The sequence below is a fragment of the Nematolebias whitei genome, chromosome 4, assembly GCF_014905685.2.
Source record: "Nematolebias whitei isolate Nwh7 chromosome 4, NemWhi1, whole genome shotgun sequence".
In the NCBI taxonomy this organism is placed as follows: Eukaryota; Metazoa; Chordata; class Actinopteri; order Cyprinodontiformes; family Rivulidae; genus Nematolebias; species Nematolebias whitei.
The window spans coordinates 5,026,156-5,043,486 of record NC_056501.1 but is presented as its reverse complement, the minus strand read 5'-3'; the positions used below and the strand labels follow the sequence as shown (position 1 = coordinate 5,043,486).

Here is a 17,331-nt window from a genome sequence, read left to right as displayed (position 1 = left end):
TCTATCTATCTATCTATCTATCTATCTATCTATCTATCTATCTATCTATCTTATCTATCTATCTATCTAGTCACATTTTGTTTTACAACAGCGCCATCTAGTGTTTATTTTGTCGGCTGCTCCCTTTTATAACGTCCTCGCCTGGGGTCCGCCTCCTCTTCGTTATGATTGGCTCAAAAGCGTTATCACGTGATTTACACTCTTCCTCTCGGTTTGTCCGTTGAGCTGTCCGTCACCCGGGCTTCTGTTAACTGTTGCCGCCCACTTTTGAAGATGGAGGACGACATTTCGGATTTGAGCAGACCTCAAATGTACTTGTTCGGTGAGCTCGCTCCTTCCAGCAGACATTGAACGGACGAGTAGCGCAACCAGCTTTAATACAACGTTAAACGTCCAGTTATTAAACGTTACGGAGGCAGTTCGCTGTTTACACACGGCCCTCCTGTTCGCTCCCTCTCAGCTCTATTGTTGCTAGCTGGCCTACAAATCGTGGTTCAAACTGCTGTGTGTGCATTTTTAACATTGCTGCATGTTTGCAGGTTGCACCTTGAAATCGGATAAACGGGAGTTTAAAGTTGACGTAGATGACGACGATGCAGAACAACAGCTGTCACTCAAAGCAGTAAGAAGCTCATTTTTGATTATTAATAACCAGACTGCGCAGAAAGCGTTTGATCTACTGATTATCACGTTTGTTGTTTTACTTTTTGTTATGAATGAATGTGTCTGAGACAGACCTTACAAATACTTTACAACAGCTTATTAGCAGTAGTAATTGTGCTATAAGTGTATATTGTTAGACACATTTAATTAAACCCTGGAGGGTAGAAGTTGTTTAATCACTTTGTCCATTTTTTTCATCTGGCCAGTAGTTTTGAGAGTCCAGCTGCAGGGCCATGGTTCAAAACTTTAAATCAAAAGCGCAGCAGCTTTGACCTCATGCAGACTTTGTGACACACCTCCAGAGCAAGTTTCAAATGTTCTCTTCAGGATTTGCAGATCTCACATCGCCTTTGTGAAAACCGTGGTTCTGTTCCAGGTGTGTCTGGGCTCTGAGGCTGAGGACAAGTTCCACGTGGTGGAGGTGGAAGGGCTCACGTACGATGCGAAGACCACCAAAGTGCCGCTGGTTGTCCTGAAACCTTCTGTCCTGCCCTCTGTGAGTCAACGCCGACTCTCACTGCGTTTTCTGGATATTTACAAAGATTATGTATCGTTCGTGCATTAAAAACAAAAACAACCCAGAATTTAAATCAATTCTTATTAGAACAGCATGAACGCATGTTTGTCGTTGTAAAAGTGTTTCTTTTAATTATCCAGATAAATTTAGGTGGGTTTGAGATCACTCCTCCAGTAACCTTCCGTCTCGTGTCCGGTTCTGGACCGGTTCACATCAGCGGGCAGCATTTTGTCAGTGAGTATCACGGCTCAAACTAAAAGGAACAATTTTAATCCAGATTCTCAAAAACGACAGTTTTTTTCATTCAACCTTTATTTCGACAGGTAAATCCCATTGAGCCTCGAGGACTCGTTTACAAGATTATTTTTAACTTTATCTCATTGTCTCCCCCAAAACGACGTCGCTTAATTTTTCTTTTGCAAATATCACGTTTTTATTTACGTCCATTTCAGAACGAGTTGTCATTTTCTGGCAGTTTTAGTGGGAAAGACGATTTAATTTTATTTATCAAACCTTTACTTTCATGATTAAGTATGAAATAAACATGTTGCGTTCTCAGGAGTTTGCCTTCTCACCGAGTCTGATATGAATTTTCAGTTTTGGTCAGATTTACTGTAAATTCTTTACTACGGTTGTTTTAGTAAATGATTAAATCTTCATGTCTGTTCCAGGCGTGAAGGAGTCTGATGATGAAGACGAGGAAAACAACACATCACCAGTGAAGAGGCCTGCAAACCTGTCGCTGAAGAAACCCTCCGCGGTGATTCTCTGCATGATTTTTCCCTGTTCCTTAATTCGATCTGAAAACATCACAAAGCTCTGACGTCGTCGTACATCTCCATCTTTTCAAGTTTTCGCAGACGTAAAACTCTGAAGAACTTTACACGTTTTCACATCGCGACATTAATCTGAGAAGACGTTTAACGTAAAACATCTTCTGATCAGTTTCTCTGGCTTAAAGAGGATTCTTGTTCCTTGCAGAAAAAAATGAAGATGGATTCAGATGATGATGACGATGATGACGAAGAAGACAGCGATGAAGATGACGATGAGTATGATTGACTTTATTTTGAATTTACATTTTATTTGTAAAAAATTAAAACAAACTGTATTTTTATGTTGTAATATCATTCAGGATATCTAAGCTTATTTTTGCTTTTTTTTTTTTGTAGTGACGATGAGAGTGATGAAGATGATGTGAAGCCTCAGAAGAATGTGGGGAAAGTACCGGTACAGAAAAAAGTAAGTCTGGTTTGTTAATGAAATGTTGATATTAGCTGTGCATTAAAAAATAAAACCTAGTGGTATTGACAAGAACCAATGAAGATCAAGGTTCTTTATTGTCATTCGCATCATATGTGGTACATGAGGTGGAATGAAATTGTGTACGCAGGGTCCCAGTTACAGCCAACAAAAGTATAAATTGTAAAAGAAAAACAATAATAAGGTCTAAGATATGAACTAAGAATACGCTAAACACTTAATAGTGCAACAATAATACACTAAACAGCAGCACGAACATGAGTCTGTGTGAGCAGATGAGTACGAATGAACCCAGCAGCATGAGATCAGCAGCATGAGATCAGCAGCACATATCAACAATCAAACAAACAATAGAGTATTAAGAAACATTAAGAGAAGATTTAATATTTAAATATTGAGTGTTTTAGTAACAAACATAAAGAATGCTAATTTAATCCTAATTTACAAAAACCTTTTCGCTGTGATATATTTGAGTTTATGATTTTTTTGTACATTATTTTCTTCGTGCACTCCAAACATTGGAGGAGGAGGAGGGCTCAGTTTAATTTTCAAAGGTCTATTTTAATTTAGCTCTAAGTTGTTAGGATGACAACAATAAAACATACTCAGTAAATTGTTCAAGTAGCTATTTTGGAAGAACTTGTGATTTTCTTTCTTTTGTGTTACTCTAAAACAACAGTTTTTAGAGTTATCATAGTTAAAATATCTGTACATAATGTGAAAACTAGGGCTGGAGGATATGACCAAAACTTTTATCACTATATATTCCTTAATTTCGGTCGATAACGATATAATTAGATATCGATATAAACAATCTAAAAGCCTCAGAAAAACTGTACAAACTGTACAAATAAATTAATGTTCATCTTTTATTTGTATTTAGCCTTAAAAAAATTGAAATCACCGTCAATTAAACACAAAACTCTCAACTTTGTCAATATTAAGTTTTAACTTTAAACAACAACAACGTAACCTAACAGTGTTTCTCTTTCGATACAGCTGGGGTGTTGTTTCAGGGACGCGTTGGCCCAAACTTTATTGTTTCATCTTCTGACTCAGCATATTTTATCGAGTGGAACGAGTTCGATGTGTTCCCACCGCTAGTTGGAACGACTCTCCGTCACATCTCGCAGCACACTGACTGAAACCTGCAGTTTATCGGATCTTAGAAAGCCGAACCACTTCCACACCGCTGAATTAGTCTTTCCTCTCTTATCAGTGATGTCATCTGTTTTCTCTTCGCTTGTGAAATCATTTTGAAGCGACAACGTAACGCGCGTTGGAGATTAGCCTAGCCTGCTGCCGCTAATGCCTTCTGGATTTGAGCTCTGAGTAACATTACGTCACCACGCACTTACGTAGTTGTGTTGCACGTTTTTCTGTTCGGGTTGAAACTGAAGTGGACGCTTCAACCCAAACAGAAAAAAAAAAAAAAAAATGCGTCAGTGAAACGCTGTGATCATGTCAAAATATCGAAAAATTGCTTAAAACTCATATCGTTATTGAACAAAAGTATATCGTGATATGTATCGATATCGAATTATTGTTCAGCCCTACTGGAAACATTAGTGTTTTTTCAATGTTTATTGGGGGCAATAAAAATGAGCGGGTTTACACGAAAACGCTGTAGTTTCCGTGTCAGTCGGGTTGCCAGATAAGAAATGATGAACTATAGTACTGTGGATTTAAAATGATAGTATTTTGACTTAAACTGTCATATGTGCTGAGTAAAGATATTCTAAGATGAGGTGTGTGTTTGTTGAACATGTGCGCAGAACAGGAGGGGGTAAATTTTAGACCTTTCAGGTCTCTCTTGTAAACGAGTCCTCGGGGCTCAATGGGATTTACCTTTCTAAATAAAGGTTGAATGAAAAAATAGGATATTTTAAGTTTATCTGGCAACCCTGATGCTCAGCTGCATTCATTGTGCAGCATCTGCATGACGGTTATGTCCAAACTGGTGAATCCACTAACGTCTCTTTGGAGCCTGGATTTTATTAGTTTTGCTCCTGCAAGCTGAAAAAGGGTGAGCAGCACAAAAACACTCTGCTCTCCACCGTTTATTATAACTGTTGTTATTTATTATAGCTGTTGTTAGTGCAGAAAAACTTAGGACTGCAGCCACCTGGAGTGTGCATGCGCCACTTCACACTTGGAGCATTTCATTCCTCCGTGGGGGGTTCCCCCAAAAAAAGTCCACTCTGAGACCTGGATTCAGAAACCTTTAGTTTCGGAGAGAACGAGGGCCGTTGTAAATGAACGGCCGAACCTGCGGTGTCAAACTCAAAAATCGAGTCGTGTTAGCGGAGCCGTAGCCACCTGTACAGTGAGAAAAGTCTGAATATTTGCCAAGTTCAATTTGTTTCACCTGTAACCGTAACATTCTGTCTAAATGTAAGACGTGAGTCAAAGACACTTGAACTGATCCACCACATCAAGTCTTTCTACCTTCACTTTAACACCTGACCGTGGACCCTCGGCTGCTCCATTCGAATAAAGTAACCCCACATCCAGTTTTTAAATATTTAGATGTCAGCATGGATTTTAAAACCAGACAGAAACTGGTACCAAAGATGCAGGTACCTGATTCCTCTGAAAGTTGGTTAAAATTATCCAAAAATCCATTCCTGGCCCTCCAGCTGTATTTTTCTCGTACTGTATTTAAATTATAAATTGTACGAGATTCAGACATTAAATATTTAAATGAAATTGTTACTGACAAGTTAAACAGATTTTCTCCTTAATGTAAGAGTTTCTTGCAGTTTGGATTCTTCTACGTCGGCGCTCTTTGTTGTTGACATCGTCCACTAGATGTCAGCTTGGCCATTTCTTTTCTTGCTCAAGGAATTTCTCAGCGTAGCTGCCGTCACTCCCCTCCTGCGTCTCCCACCTCTTTTAAACATCCACAGACCGTACGCAACTGCATTTCATTTCAACACGTCCTACCCACTCCTGCACCCGCTGACCGTCCAGCTCTTTACACGAGACAACACGGGGAACTTTTTCATCCTGTTCGCTCATGCTCCCACCTGTTTTCAGGGAGTAAAATACAGGCTTCGAGTTGTGTAATGATCGGATTTCTCCTCTGTAATCTGCTCAAATTCTCACCGTCTCACCAACAGGACCACGTTGTGCTACAAACACACGCACACACACACACATTAACAAACTTGTGCATTTAAAACGTTTCTTTGCAGGAAATCTGCAAACATGAACGGTTCGTTTATTTTGTGCAGAAACAGAGAAACGCTGATGTTTCTCGTAGCTGAGGGAAACATCTTTGACCATTTTTCTAAGGCGCTGCTGCATATCTTTGTCCTTCTGTCATCCCTCTGTTAATTCGCTCGCTCCTTTTTATCGTTTCTCGTGCCATTTCAGCTTTGCACCTGGCTCTTGCCTTTGAACACTTGTTTTGCGTGTTACCGTAATCGCTTACAAGTAGTGTGTGTGTGTGTGTGTGTGTCTGCTGCATTTTTTACGCCGGTGTCTGTTTGTAATTTTTTTTTTTTTGGGCGCTAGTCAAATGCAAACTAGTGTCAGGCAAAAGATGAAAGCAGGGCAGATGCACATACCTGCGACGTGAGTGCCGATCCTTCCCTCGGGGTCAGATGACAGCTGAGCGTTTCTGTCACCTGTGGATTCTTTTCTCGTGTCTTCTCATCCAAGTCCTCATGCACCCCCTTCCACAGCACGACCTTAATCCTTCGCTCCGTTCCCACCCCGTCCAGTTTTTTAATGAGTAGAAACTGTAGAAAGTAGGGCTGGGAGCAATTATTGTTTGACTGGAAATGTGGCCGTGTTTTAGGATTAATGTTGATTTTCTTTTGTTGTCAAACCTCAGTACTGTACAGAGTGTCAGACATTAAATATTGGATTTAACAAAAACTACACGTTGTTCAGATTAAACTCATTTGAATAACCTTTGAGCCGATGTTTTTTCTTGAACGTGCACTCATTATTTATGGTCATTATGAGTTTAAAAAAAAAAAACATCTGCGAATCAACGTTTGATCCTGTTCTTCATTTGGACATGTGCAACACAGAAAATATATATTTGATGGTTTGACAAGTAAATTCCACATTATTACTTTAAAAAGTCATCATGCATTTGGCACCTGAGCAGCCCGACTGTGTCGGTGTTCAAATTGAGAATAAATCATAGATTTCAAAGAAAAGTAAAAGACTCGGGGAACTGTGTTTAAGTCAAGATCTTTGGAAACAAAAAGACACACTTAGTACAACCTGAGAAATCCACACGTATTGGTCTTAAAGACAATCAAAAGTATTAAGGTGTTTACAAAGTACCTTTTAAAAATAGTTGCAAACTTCTTCACATTAAATAAAATACAATCAAACCCGTTTTAAACAATTATAAAAAAAAGAACCAAAGCGACATATGAGAGAGAAAAACAAAAACAATGAAGCGATGCACAAACATTAAAATAACATCAACATTTAGACCTAAATCTGAAGTGTTAAACATAAAAGTTTTGATTTGGCAATCTGCCCATCAACATTCGACAGGCCACCTCAGTCTCTATTTTTAAATCTCTCCTCAAAACACATCTGTACTCATTGACACATCTGTACTCATTGGCATTTAACACAGCGTGATCTCATTTGGTATTTCATTGTTTCTCGTTATATTTAATGTTTTTATGCTTTTATTCATGTTGCTGTAATATGTTGTTATTAATATTTGATGCTGTGATCTTTTTAGGTAAGCACTTTGATAACAGTTACTGTTTTAAATGTGACTTGACTTGATTTAAAATGAGTTCACCATCCAGACTTCTAGTCTGTTCCAGAGAGTTTTGGAGCCTGGACCGAAAACGTAGACACGAACAAGAAACTTCTAGAAGGTCTTGATTAGAAGACCTTAGGGGACTAGGAGGAGTGTAAAGGGTCAATGCCTTGTTTATGCCACACATTGTTTGGGTGAACCCATTCATGTACACGACAACAGCCCTCGTTCGCAACGAAACCGATGGTTTCTGAATCCAGGCCTGAGTGGGGATTTTTGGGGGGAACTCCCTGCAAAGGTCTGAAAAACTGTGCAGGTGTGAAGTTGCACATACACACTACAGGCGGCTGCAGTCCAAAGTATTTCTGCTCCACAAACAGCTACAATGAATGGCAGAGCACTGCGTCCCCTAGGTTTCTGGCCTTGGCAGGGTGCTCATCTCCTCCGTGATTTTATGTGATTATTATTGTTGACCGGGGGGAGGGGAGGGGGGAAGAAACGGCTCAGCGTGACAGAAACGGAGCTTTTCAGCTGGCGTGTTTGTACTGCGCGCCACTAGCTTAGCGCTGTGTCAGTGCTGGCAGTTGTTGGAGGGCAGGACAAGTTGGTAGGCAGGACACTCGGTTTTGTTGACAGGGCGGGGTGCCCTCACCCTCCTCGTAAAGTAAAGTGCTATGTGTTGTCATCGTCGTACTGTATGTTCCCATACAATGGCGAAATCGGTTCTCTGCATTAACCCATCGCACCAGGGATACACCCAGGTGGTGCCCGGGGAGCAATTAAGGATTGGGTGTCTTGCTCAGAGACACCACGACATGTGGGAATGGCTGGGGATCGAACCTGGGACTTTCGGGTACCGAGTCAGCAGCCCTGCCTCTACCTCATCTCAGCCCCGGTGTAATGGTAAGGGAAACTGCAGAGGGCAGAGTGTTTTTGTGCTGCTCTCACTGTTAAGCATGTAGGAGCAAACCAACAACATCCTAGATCCAAAGGAACATTCATGTATTTGACAGTTTGAATGTAACTGTGATCAAGTTGACACCGCATGCACGATGCATGCAGCAAGTTTTTTTAGTTTTCCACACCGCCTTACAACCTAGCTGTTTTTTCGCTACTTTTCCTTTTAATTACCATTTTATTTTCAGTTTTTGTTAAAAAAAATTTAAAATTTGTACAGATCCTTTATGATTGTCTATTGGTGTTGTTGTTGTCCACTGTTGTCATCATTCTTTGTTCAAATTCAGGTCTTTCTTATAAATGAGTCCCCAAGGCTCAATAGGATTAACCTGTCTAAATAAAGCTTGAATAAATCAAGTATGAATCAGGGTTGCCAGATAAACATTAATATGTTTTATTACTCCCTCCTTTTCTGTGCACATGTTCACCAAACTCAACACACACTAAATCTTACAACACCCTCACTCAGCACATGGCAGTTTCGGTCAAAATACAATACTTTTAAAGAGACGGTACATTAGTTCATTATTTCTTATCTGGCAACCCTGCCTGGCATGGAAACTACAGCGAATCCATGTAAACAAGCTCTTATTTGGTTTATTTGTCCCAAAAAGAGGTCGTTCTCGTGTAAACAAATCAGTTTGAAGTCACAAGGGGTAGAACTTCCAATAATCTGTTACAAAATGGGAAATTCATTTATGAAGCCAAAACACCATCAGTTGTACGGATTAATTTCATGTTTAATTGTTAGACATATTTTATCAGTTTAAATTTGTTGCTTTTACCTTTGCAGCAAACATCAGCTTTCAGGATTTTTATTTTTGATGAGTGAGATCAAGATGGAAACATGTCTAAATTAACTGTAGAGTTGCTGTTGTGACTATGAATCCTTTTTAATGAACACAATACTTAGGTCAGTTTTTTATTGTACAATTTGTAATTATTTGATTGAAGTGCCAGAAAAATCCAGAGAGCTTCATCCTCCAGCAACATCACTGGAAGAATTGGAGCGCTTTGCACAAACTTGCAATTTCTAGGAGTAGGGCTAAGTGAGGTGAAAGGAAGAAATGAGATTCACTCGAACTTTGATGTTTCTGCAGTTAAAACAAACAAACGGGTTCTTTTTGTCTACAAAAGAACAGACGTGCACAAACTTTTTATCTGTGGTACAAAACAAGGTTAAAAAACAGGAGATACTTCCAGTGATGCATGTGTAAATGTGCTAAAAGAACCTTTATGACGGACTTTTCTGTATTTTTATTTCATGTAAAATGTAAAGGGTGCACGATATAATCGGCTTGTTATTGGTATCGGCCGATATTAGCAATAAAGTTAAATATTGGACATCGGCCATTCCATCAACAATAACTCACGATACAAAAGGTGCTGTTTTATATATATATATATATAACATCAGTGTTTCCATCCATCCATTATCTTTTACCCGCTTCTTCCATTTTGGGTCACAGGAATCGCCGGTGCCCGTGTCCAGCAATCACTGTGCGAGGGGCGGGGGACACCCTGGACAGGTCGCAAGTCCATCACAGGACACATCAGTGTTTCTGCATTTGGTATCAGGCCACATTAACAAAGATCATTCAGAATAATGTAGTATTTTAATTTCACAGCGGGGAAAATATCGGTATTAGTATCGGATATCGGCCAAAAATCCAATATCGTGCATCCCTAGTAAAATGACAACCGCACAATACAAAATGCACAACAAAGAAAGTACATGTAAGAACAGTATTAAAAACTAAATAATCTTTTTGTATTTGTGTGTGTTTTTGGTAGAAACAAAGTTACAATGACTGGTTAAAAACTTCCATCATAAGACTAGACTACGACTAATCTAAATTTAAAACCGTTTTTCTAAAAATCTGAAGTCAAAACGCCGTTCCTGTTCTGCAGTCTCAAAATTTCAACAATGCATGTCTCTTGGTTGTGGTTTTCTGTCACGAATCAACGTCCTTTTGTATTAGGAACATCAAAAATAGCAAAAGCTCTAACATGACGGTAATCTTCACTTTAAACATCTTGGACTGGATTGTTTGTGCAAAATGTAGCTGATCTGTCAGTGCATGCAGTTACACTTCTAACTTGTTCTCGTGTGAATACCTGCGTTTGTAAGAAAATGGTCGGTGCTCAGGAAATGCAGGTACTTGCCTCGACTATTACAAGGTAATTACACAGCAGCGCAACCCTGATGGTCTGCAGAGCTGAGAACAATGACGGGTTATTGGGTTACTAAATGGCTGATTGCTGAGGAATTACCAAGTATTTCTAGTGTTTTCTGTGCATGACTGCTTGGGAAAAAGGTGTTTTTTTGGTGGTGGTGATTTCTTTAGCCATGTTTGTTGTTGGCATTATCTTGGACAAATGACTGAACTTTGGTACAGAAATTAAAAGAGTTGTACTATAATGTTCCATTTGTAAATAATGCATATTTGTCTTTAGATCATGCAGCAACAAAAAATGGCTGAAGAAATCACATTTTACATACAAAAAATATGTTCTTTTTATTATACTTATTAAATGCATATGCTGGATAACTTTAGTGAACTGAACAGGAATAAGATATCTTGTTTTTAAGATATATTTTTCTACTTTGGTTGTTTTTTCAGAGCCCAGAATCTTCAGCTAAAAAACCCAACAAGACGCCCGTGAAACCAAATGGCCCTGCAGGGAAACCTTCAGGATCAGCAACCAAACCTCAGATTAAGGTATGGAACGGCTCCTTTTTATTATTTGTGGTTAATAAAATGAATCAACTGGAAGTCATTATAAGGTACAGCAGATATCCGTTATATTTGGTGTGGAGAGGCAGGAAACTGTGTTTTATACCGAGACAGAACCTCACACGTAAAGTAGATTTAAAAGGACCGTCTCCTGCTATAAATCACTTTGTACAGTCCAGAATTAGCTGAATTTAGCAGACTCTTGTTTTTTATTGTAAGTCAGAACAAGTTGGCCAGAATACATTCTGAGGAAATTCATTCAACCTTTATTGAGACACGTAAATCCCATTGAGCCTCGAGGACTCGTTTACAAGAGACACCTGAGAAAAAAAATCATTCATTCAACTTTATTGTAATTACAGCAAACAACTCAGTTGTGATCAGCAAAAAGCACAGTTTTCAATAGAAATGACTTAAATCAAGACTATGTTGCAAATGTATGCAGAAAAGATATTACCTCCTTGTGAATAAATCAGGTTCCTTCTCCTCTTCAGCTGGTTTGTGGATAACCTTATCTGGTCTGCGTGTTCTGCTCTTTTCATAATAAAATGACATTGAGTGCATTTAAAAATCCCTGTACAGAAATTGATGGTTTGTAAATAGGATTTTTTTGTTTTGTTTCATGCATAAGATTGGCAATTCCTGCCAGTTGCACTTTAAAAATGCAAAAAATGCAGCGGGAGGAAAAAAAAAAAACTTGGTGCGCCTTCAAATTCCAAAGTAGAGGAATGTGATACGCATGTAGCAATTAGCTCAACCTGATAGTTAATTTCTTAGATAGAATGTCTTGGACAGCCGCCTCTCAGAACCTGAAGCTTGAACTCTGTCTCTGTTTAAGCAAACACACCTGACCTCTTAACAGGTTTCCCGGGGCAGGGTTTAAACCTGCGACCCCTTGGTCTGACCCCGCTGTCTTGAGTTGCAGCCCCCTTTGATGCCCCGCACCCTCGTACATATCAGGGAACACAAATGACCAAGAGTTTCTGGCTGTTTGCACATTTCACAAACACATTACTGTGAAAAAACTATCTTGAGTAGATAAGAGTTTATGTGTTGGTTTAACACACAGAACAGCCACAGGATTACAAAGTACAAAATAAAGTTTTAAAGGTCCAACTCCAGCATGATGAGCAAATCAAATAAAGCATTTATGTTTTCTGAATTAAAAAAATTAAAGTCTTGAATGTTCAGCATGCTGTAAAGATACTCTGAGGAAGAACAAACTGTGTGGAGAAGTCCTTCTTTTACATGAATTCAGTCTGATGGCTTTGCTTCTCAGAAAAAAAGAGATCTGGAATATTTCAAAGTGAAAATTTTACAAATGTTCTTTTAACGTAATCTACACATTTCACATGATGTATGAACAGTATTTATGAAACGCCTGTTTAGTTTATGAGCTTGTCCGATTTAAGTTATTCATTAAAGCTGGCAACAATATTTACACAATTTACTGTGATTAAAACAGCCACGGAGAGAGCGAGAGAGTTGTCTCAGCATCAACATGAAGAAAACAGAAACCACGATAATCACAAAGCAGAAAGAAACACCAGGGCTTAATTTGAGCCAGAACAGGATCCGGGAACTCGCTTATTTTGACAGTGTGCGTTCCTGTAACTGCTTGGATTGGATCCGGTAACTCAGGCTTATTAATAATAAAGTGATGAACAAATTTGACTGCCTTGAATGAATAAAACCTATATTGGATATGTAATTTGAACATGATTACTGTACATAAACACTAATTTTAAACACAACAGCCACTTACGTGCTTCCTAATATCGCATCAGAGCTGTCGCTTCGCATTGCCGCTTCTACCCTTAAAAAATCTCCGCCCCTAAAATTTCAGTCATAGGCAATTCAATTAAAAACACAAAAATATTATTAAGCAACACAACTAAATTACAGTTTAAGTGGGTCATTAATAAAATGTGGGTTATTTATTAAAAATACAAGGAGAGAAATGTTTGATGGGTAATCACGTGACATAGGACGTATCAAAACGACAACGCCAATTTGTCAAAATCACAACGATCAGCATGTCGAAAAGACTGTCCAGTTTACTTTCATTTAAAAAAGTCCTTGTTGTACAACTAAATAATTATTAACTAATAATTATTGATAATTAAATAGAATTGAAGCACATGACGGCAGTGGCAATGGAGATAGTACTCGACAGTGGTGGTGGTGGTGGGTTAGGATGCTTGAGAGAAGCAGCGCATGCTCTATTCACACAAGGAGAGCTGTTGGTCAGGCTACTACTTGTTGCTCTCTAAAATAGTTATTGAATCAAATGTTTACTTGTGTAGGTAAACGTAGATGTTTAACAAACTGTTAAAATACAGCAGAATGCAAAAATTCTACATTTTCTGCGGGAGGATCTCCTATTTGCATTCCGGTATCGTTTGGTTTATAAATTAAGCGCTGACAAACATCGAACTGAAGGGCTCAAGGCTAAAACAAGTCAACTGTTTTTAATATTTGGGTGCTTCAGTAACAACGAAAGATCTTTGAAAAAAATGAAGAGCAGAATTGCGCAAGCACAACAAGCATTCACAGATCTCAGAAAAGTTCTGACAAACGTACGCCTCTCAATGAAGAGCCGGAAGAGGAGGCTGGAGTGTTGCATCATCCCCGTTGTGAAATTTGGAAGCGAAGCTCGGACCATGAACCGAAACGCTGTTAACATCATAAACGCTGCAGAAATGCAGTTTTTAAAAAGAATGTTCAAGATGTCAGACACCGACAGAATCACCAACAAAGAGCGAACGAACAAAGATCCCTTTACAAAAAGATCGTGCTGGGACAGGCTAACTGTTTTGGACACACCATGAGAAGGGAAGCGTTGGAAGAACTTGTATCAACTGGAAAAATAAAAGGAAGAAGACGGGGAGAAGACGTCGGACAGCTCGAGCTGTTTTATGGGCACAGCACCTACCAGAAGGTCGCTTGTGAAAGACTGCATGGAATACAGAACCACGGTCACCAACGCCTTCTGTCATGGCACTTCGAGAGTCACATTAACAAGTGTTGGATTGAGATGTGTTGCCCAAATGAGACCAGTTTCACCAGATAAGCGTACCTGATTTCCATCCATCAAGAGGCTTTTCTCCTGTTTCAACGAGCAAAAAAGTCATAAAGATCTTTTATCATTTCAATCAAAATTCAACTGCTTAAAACAACAGAGGTTAAAATGAAAACATGAAGAATCAGATCTTGTTAAACACAACTCACGACTCCGATTAGAAACGGCCTTAACCCTCCTGCTGTCCTTGGGTCAAAATGACCGCTGAGCTGAGGCCGCAGCAGGAAGGATAATCAAACATTTTTTTATCCATCCAGAGGACCTGACTTCACTTTGTTAGATGTTTCTACCTGGATTATTGAGCAGCATCAGGATATTTGACAAACTGTTTATTCTGAATTTACTAGTGTGCATTTTAAAACTCGTGGTACTCTTGTCAATCTTATTGTATGCATGCGAAGCTTGTATGCTGTTGTGACTACCTTATCTTCATAATTTAGCAGCTTTTAAAAAAAACTAGGATTTTTTGGCAGCTCATCAGAAATAAACCCAGGAAACTACGCAGAATGTACAAATGATCTTTTTATTGTCGCCAAGCTTGAAGTAACGTCATGATTTAGACGCCCCCGGGCCTTTGAAAACATTTTATAACTTGTTTTGTCTTGACAGTCACAACCGCAGATCTTGTTTTATTTGTCATAATTTGAAGCTGCAGTTCTGGCATCTAGAACTCGACTGGTGTTTGCAGTTTATACCAGCGACGTGAGCTGATGCCAGTGGATATGTTTAAGATAATGAAACCTGGAGTAGCTCAAGGGGTTTTCCCGCTGTGTGGTTTAGCGTGGATGTTGTCGAGAGACGGCACATTGATTTGTGTAACGCTCGGTGGGCACCTGAACTTGCGAAACGTTCCCGCTGGTTTAATTTTCTGACGCTCGCGCTCCCATCCCCTCTCCACCACAACGCAACTGTTCCTGCTCCGCAACCTTTTCACACCCCTCACTTCCTGAACACACCTTCTCCCAATTGCTCTCATTACGAGTGTTTGATGTCTGGTGCAGCTTGTGCTTCCAGATGCCCCTGAGGAGCTAGAAACGGGCGTGGATGTCTGTTTTTTTACTTCCTAAATGCAGGTGACTGGTCATTAGATTGGCCTGTCAGATCTGTTGCCAGTACAATTCTCACCTCTCGCAGCCCAGCATGTTGCGGCACCTTTTAGTGCGACAGGCTCCATGTGGGAACCAGGTAACTCGAGCAGTAATAGATTTGAGGTAACCCAATCTTCCAGCTGGTGTTTTATGATTAATGGGTTTATTGAAGTCGATGCCTTTAAGCACACGTCACGATCGTAAAACTACTTCGCGTCACTCAGCAGTATCCCATAAGGGTGTGAGTCATTGTTTTTGTGACTGATTGGTATGTTCTTTAGCAGGTGCTTTATTTATTTCTGTAAAGATGTTTTATGTCCAGGACCTGAAAAACGTCCAACTCATTTAAAGGCGCGTAAAGTAAATCAGTTTTTATGTTTGAAACCAGTATTATTTTAATACATCTTTCTAGCTCGAGGTTATACATGCAAATTCAAAAATATGTCAAATTTATATCCCTATTTTTTTTTGTGTGTGTGTTTCTTTAAGGCGTCTCTTTTTTTAAGCTAGAGAATCTGTTGTTTTTTACATGTACATGTGTAGTATAATTTATACTTTATTCCATACCCAAAAATGGTGATGTTATTGTTTGTCGAACCATTAACTCTTAGAGGGATAGTGACGGATCCCTTTGTCCCGTTTCTTCAAACATGAGCCTTTAATGTTCACATTCCCAAAAAATGACAATTACTGTTCCTGGACAGACTTGATGAGCAAATGTGTCACAACTATGTGTTTGCGCTGGATTGAAGTCGAGAAATTGCATCAAATGATAGTGTGCTTGTGATTAAGTTCGATGTCTTGTGCCGTCTTTAATCAGCGTCTGGCCCAGATGAAAAAGCTAGCTGGCTTTGTGTGTTTCAGGTCCACAGCTGTCCTTTGGAAGTAGAGAGCTGCCCGTAAATAATAAATATGTGGTGCATTTGTTTGGCCTGGAGCCAGCAGTGTGTGTGTGTGTATGTGTGTGTGTGTGTGTGTGTGTGCCGTTCAATGTTTGTTTCAAAGTTTGTTCATTTTTTACTCTTTGATCTTTGCTGTAAAATGCAGATCTCGGGGACACATTATTGCACTTTTTAACTAGAAAGAGGCCACATTTTCTTTAATTATTGCACCTGCGTTTTATTATAAATTGCAGCTTTAAGATGCTTTTGTTTTCTTTATTTTGGGCGTTAGTTTTAAATATATTTGGGATTGTGTATTTTTTAAGTTGCAGTCAATAAAACCTTGGCACCACAGTTTGCGTTGGCATACTGTGCAGTATCAGAACAAACCACAAAACGTCTGGGACAATGTCTTTTCAACAGATGAGATCAAAGTAGACTTTAAAAAAAATTTCTTTAAACCTTTATTTTACCAGGAAAGAAATCCATTGAGATTATTAATCTCCTTTACAAGGACGTCTGGGGACATGTCTGGCTATGATCCTGAGTACAGGACAACTGTCAGCACGGTGGTGCAGGGCTGACTTGGGCTGGTTTTGCAGCTACAGGACCTGGGTACCCTGATGTCATTTAGTTTATTATAAACTCTGCAAAATATTCTACGGTCAAATATCAGCAAATCTACAACAGAATGGCTGAAAGTAAAAGAGTCAAGGTTTTGAGATGGTCCAGTCCAAGTCCAGACCTCAACTGAAATAACAATAAAAATATGAATGGGCCACAAATTCTCTTCAATTAAAGTGAAATCTAAAAAGTTTATGGATCAAGTTGGTACTTTAAAGCACCTGTCCTCAAACTCTTTTGCATAGTGGACAGGTTTAGTACAAGACGACGTCTCCACAGACTTTTAGAGAAAAAAGAAGTTCTCCAGGGAAGTTAGTTTTCACCCGTTTTTGCCTTTTTCTTCTAGGTTTGACTTTCCTTAAAATATATCTGTGACTGAGTCAAGCAATGGATAGAGGTGTGAATTAATATATTAATAAATAAATAAATATATTTTGTATTATTATTATTTTTTTCTGTATAGTCCATAACAGAATGATCCATGGACCCATGCTGGTCCTTGCCCTGTTGGTTCAGGACTCCTACTTTTTATTATTTATACTAAAGGTTGTTCCACAAGTTGTGAAACTTTTATGTATTCAGTTTTACACACACTGCTACTTCATTTGTTCTCATTTTATTAAATAAAAAAATATTGTTTGGTGTAACATGTACTGTATCTCCAGAGATGTTCAATCAGATTCAAGTCTGGATTCTGGCTTGGCCCCTCCAGGACCTTCACAGAGTTGTCCTGAAGCCACTCCAGGACCTTCACAGAGTGGTCCTGAAGCCACT

General features: G+C 39.2%; 1 protein-coding gene across 1 annotated transcript in view; it reads left to right on the top strand.

The window, feature by feature from the left end:
* Positions 1–254: 254 nt before the first annotated feature.
* The window catches only part of npm1b (nucleophosmin 1b), a 25,098-nt gene continuing 8,021 nt past the window's right edge, over positions 255–17,331 (top strand). The window contains exons 1-8 of the mRNA XM_037675611.1: positions 255–322; positions 540–622; positions 1,040–1,159; positions 1,321–1,414; positions 1,852–1,940; positions 2,162–2,232; positions 2,353–2,422; positions 10,769–10,867. Of these exons, the coding sequence (XP_037531539.1) occupies positions 274–322; positions 540–622; positions 1,040–1,159; positions 1,321–1,414; positions 1,852–1,940; positions 2,162–2,232; positions 2,353–2,422; positions 10,769–10,867 (675 nt within the window). The 5' untranslated portion in view covers positions 255–273. The remainder of the gene's footprint in view (positions 323–539; positions 623–1,039; positions 1,160–1,320; positions 1,415–1,851; positions 1,941–2,161; positions 2,233–2,352; positions 2,423–10,768; positions 10,868–17,331) is intronic.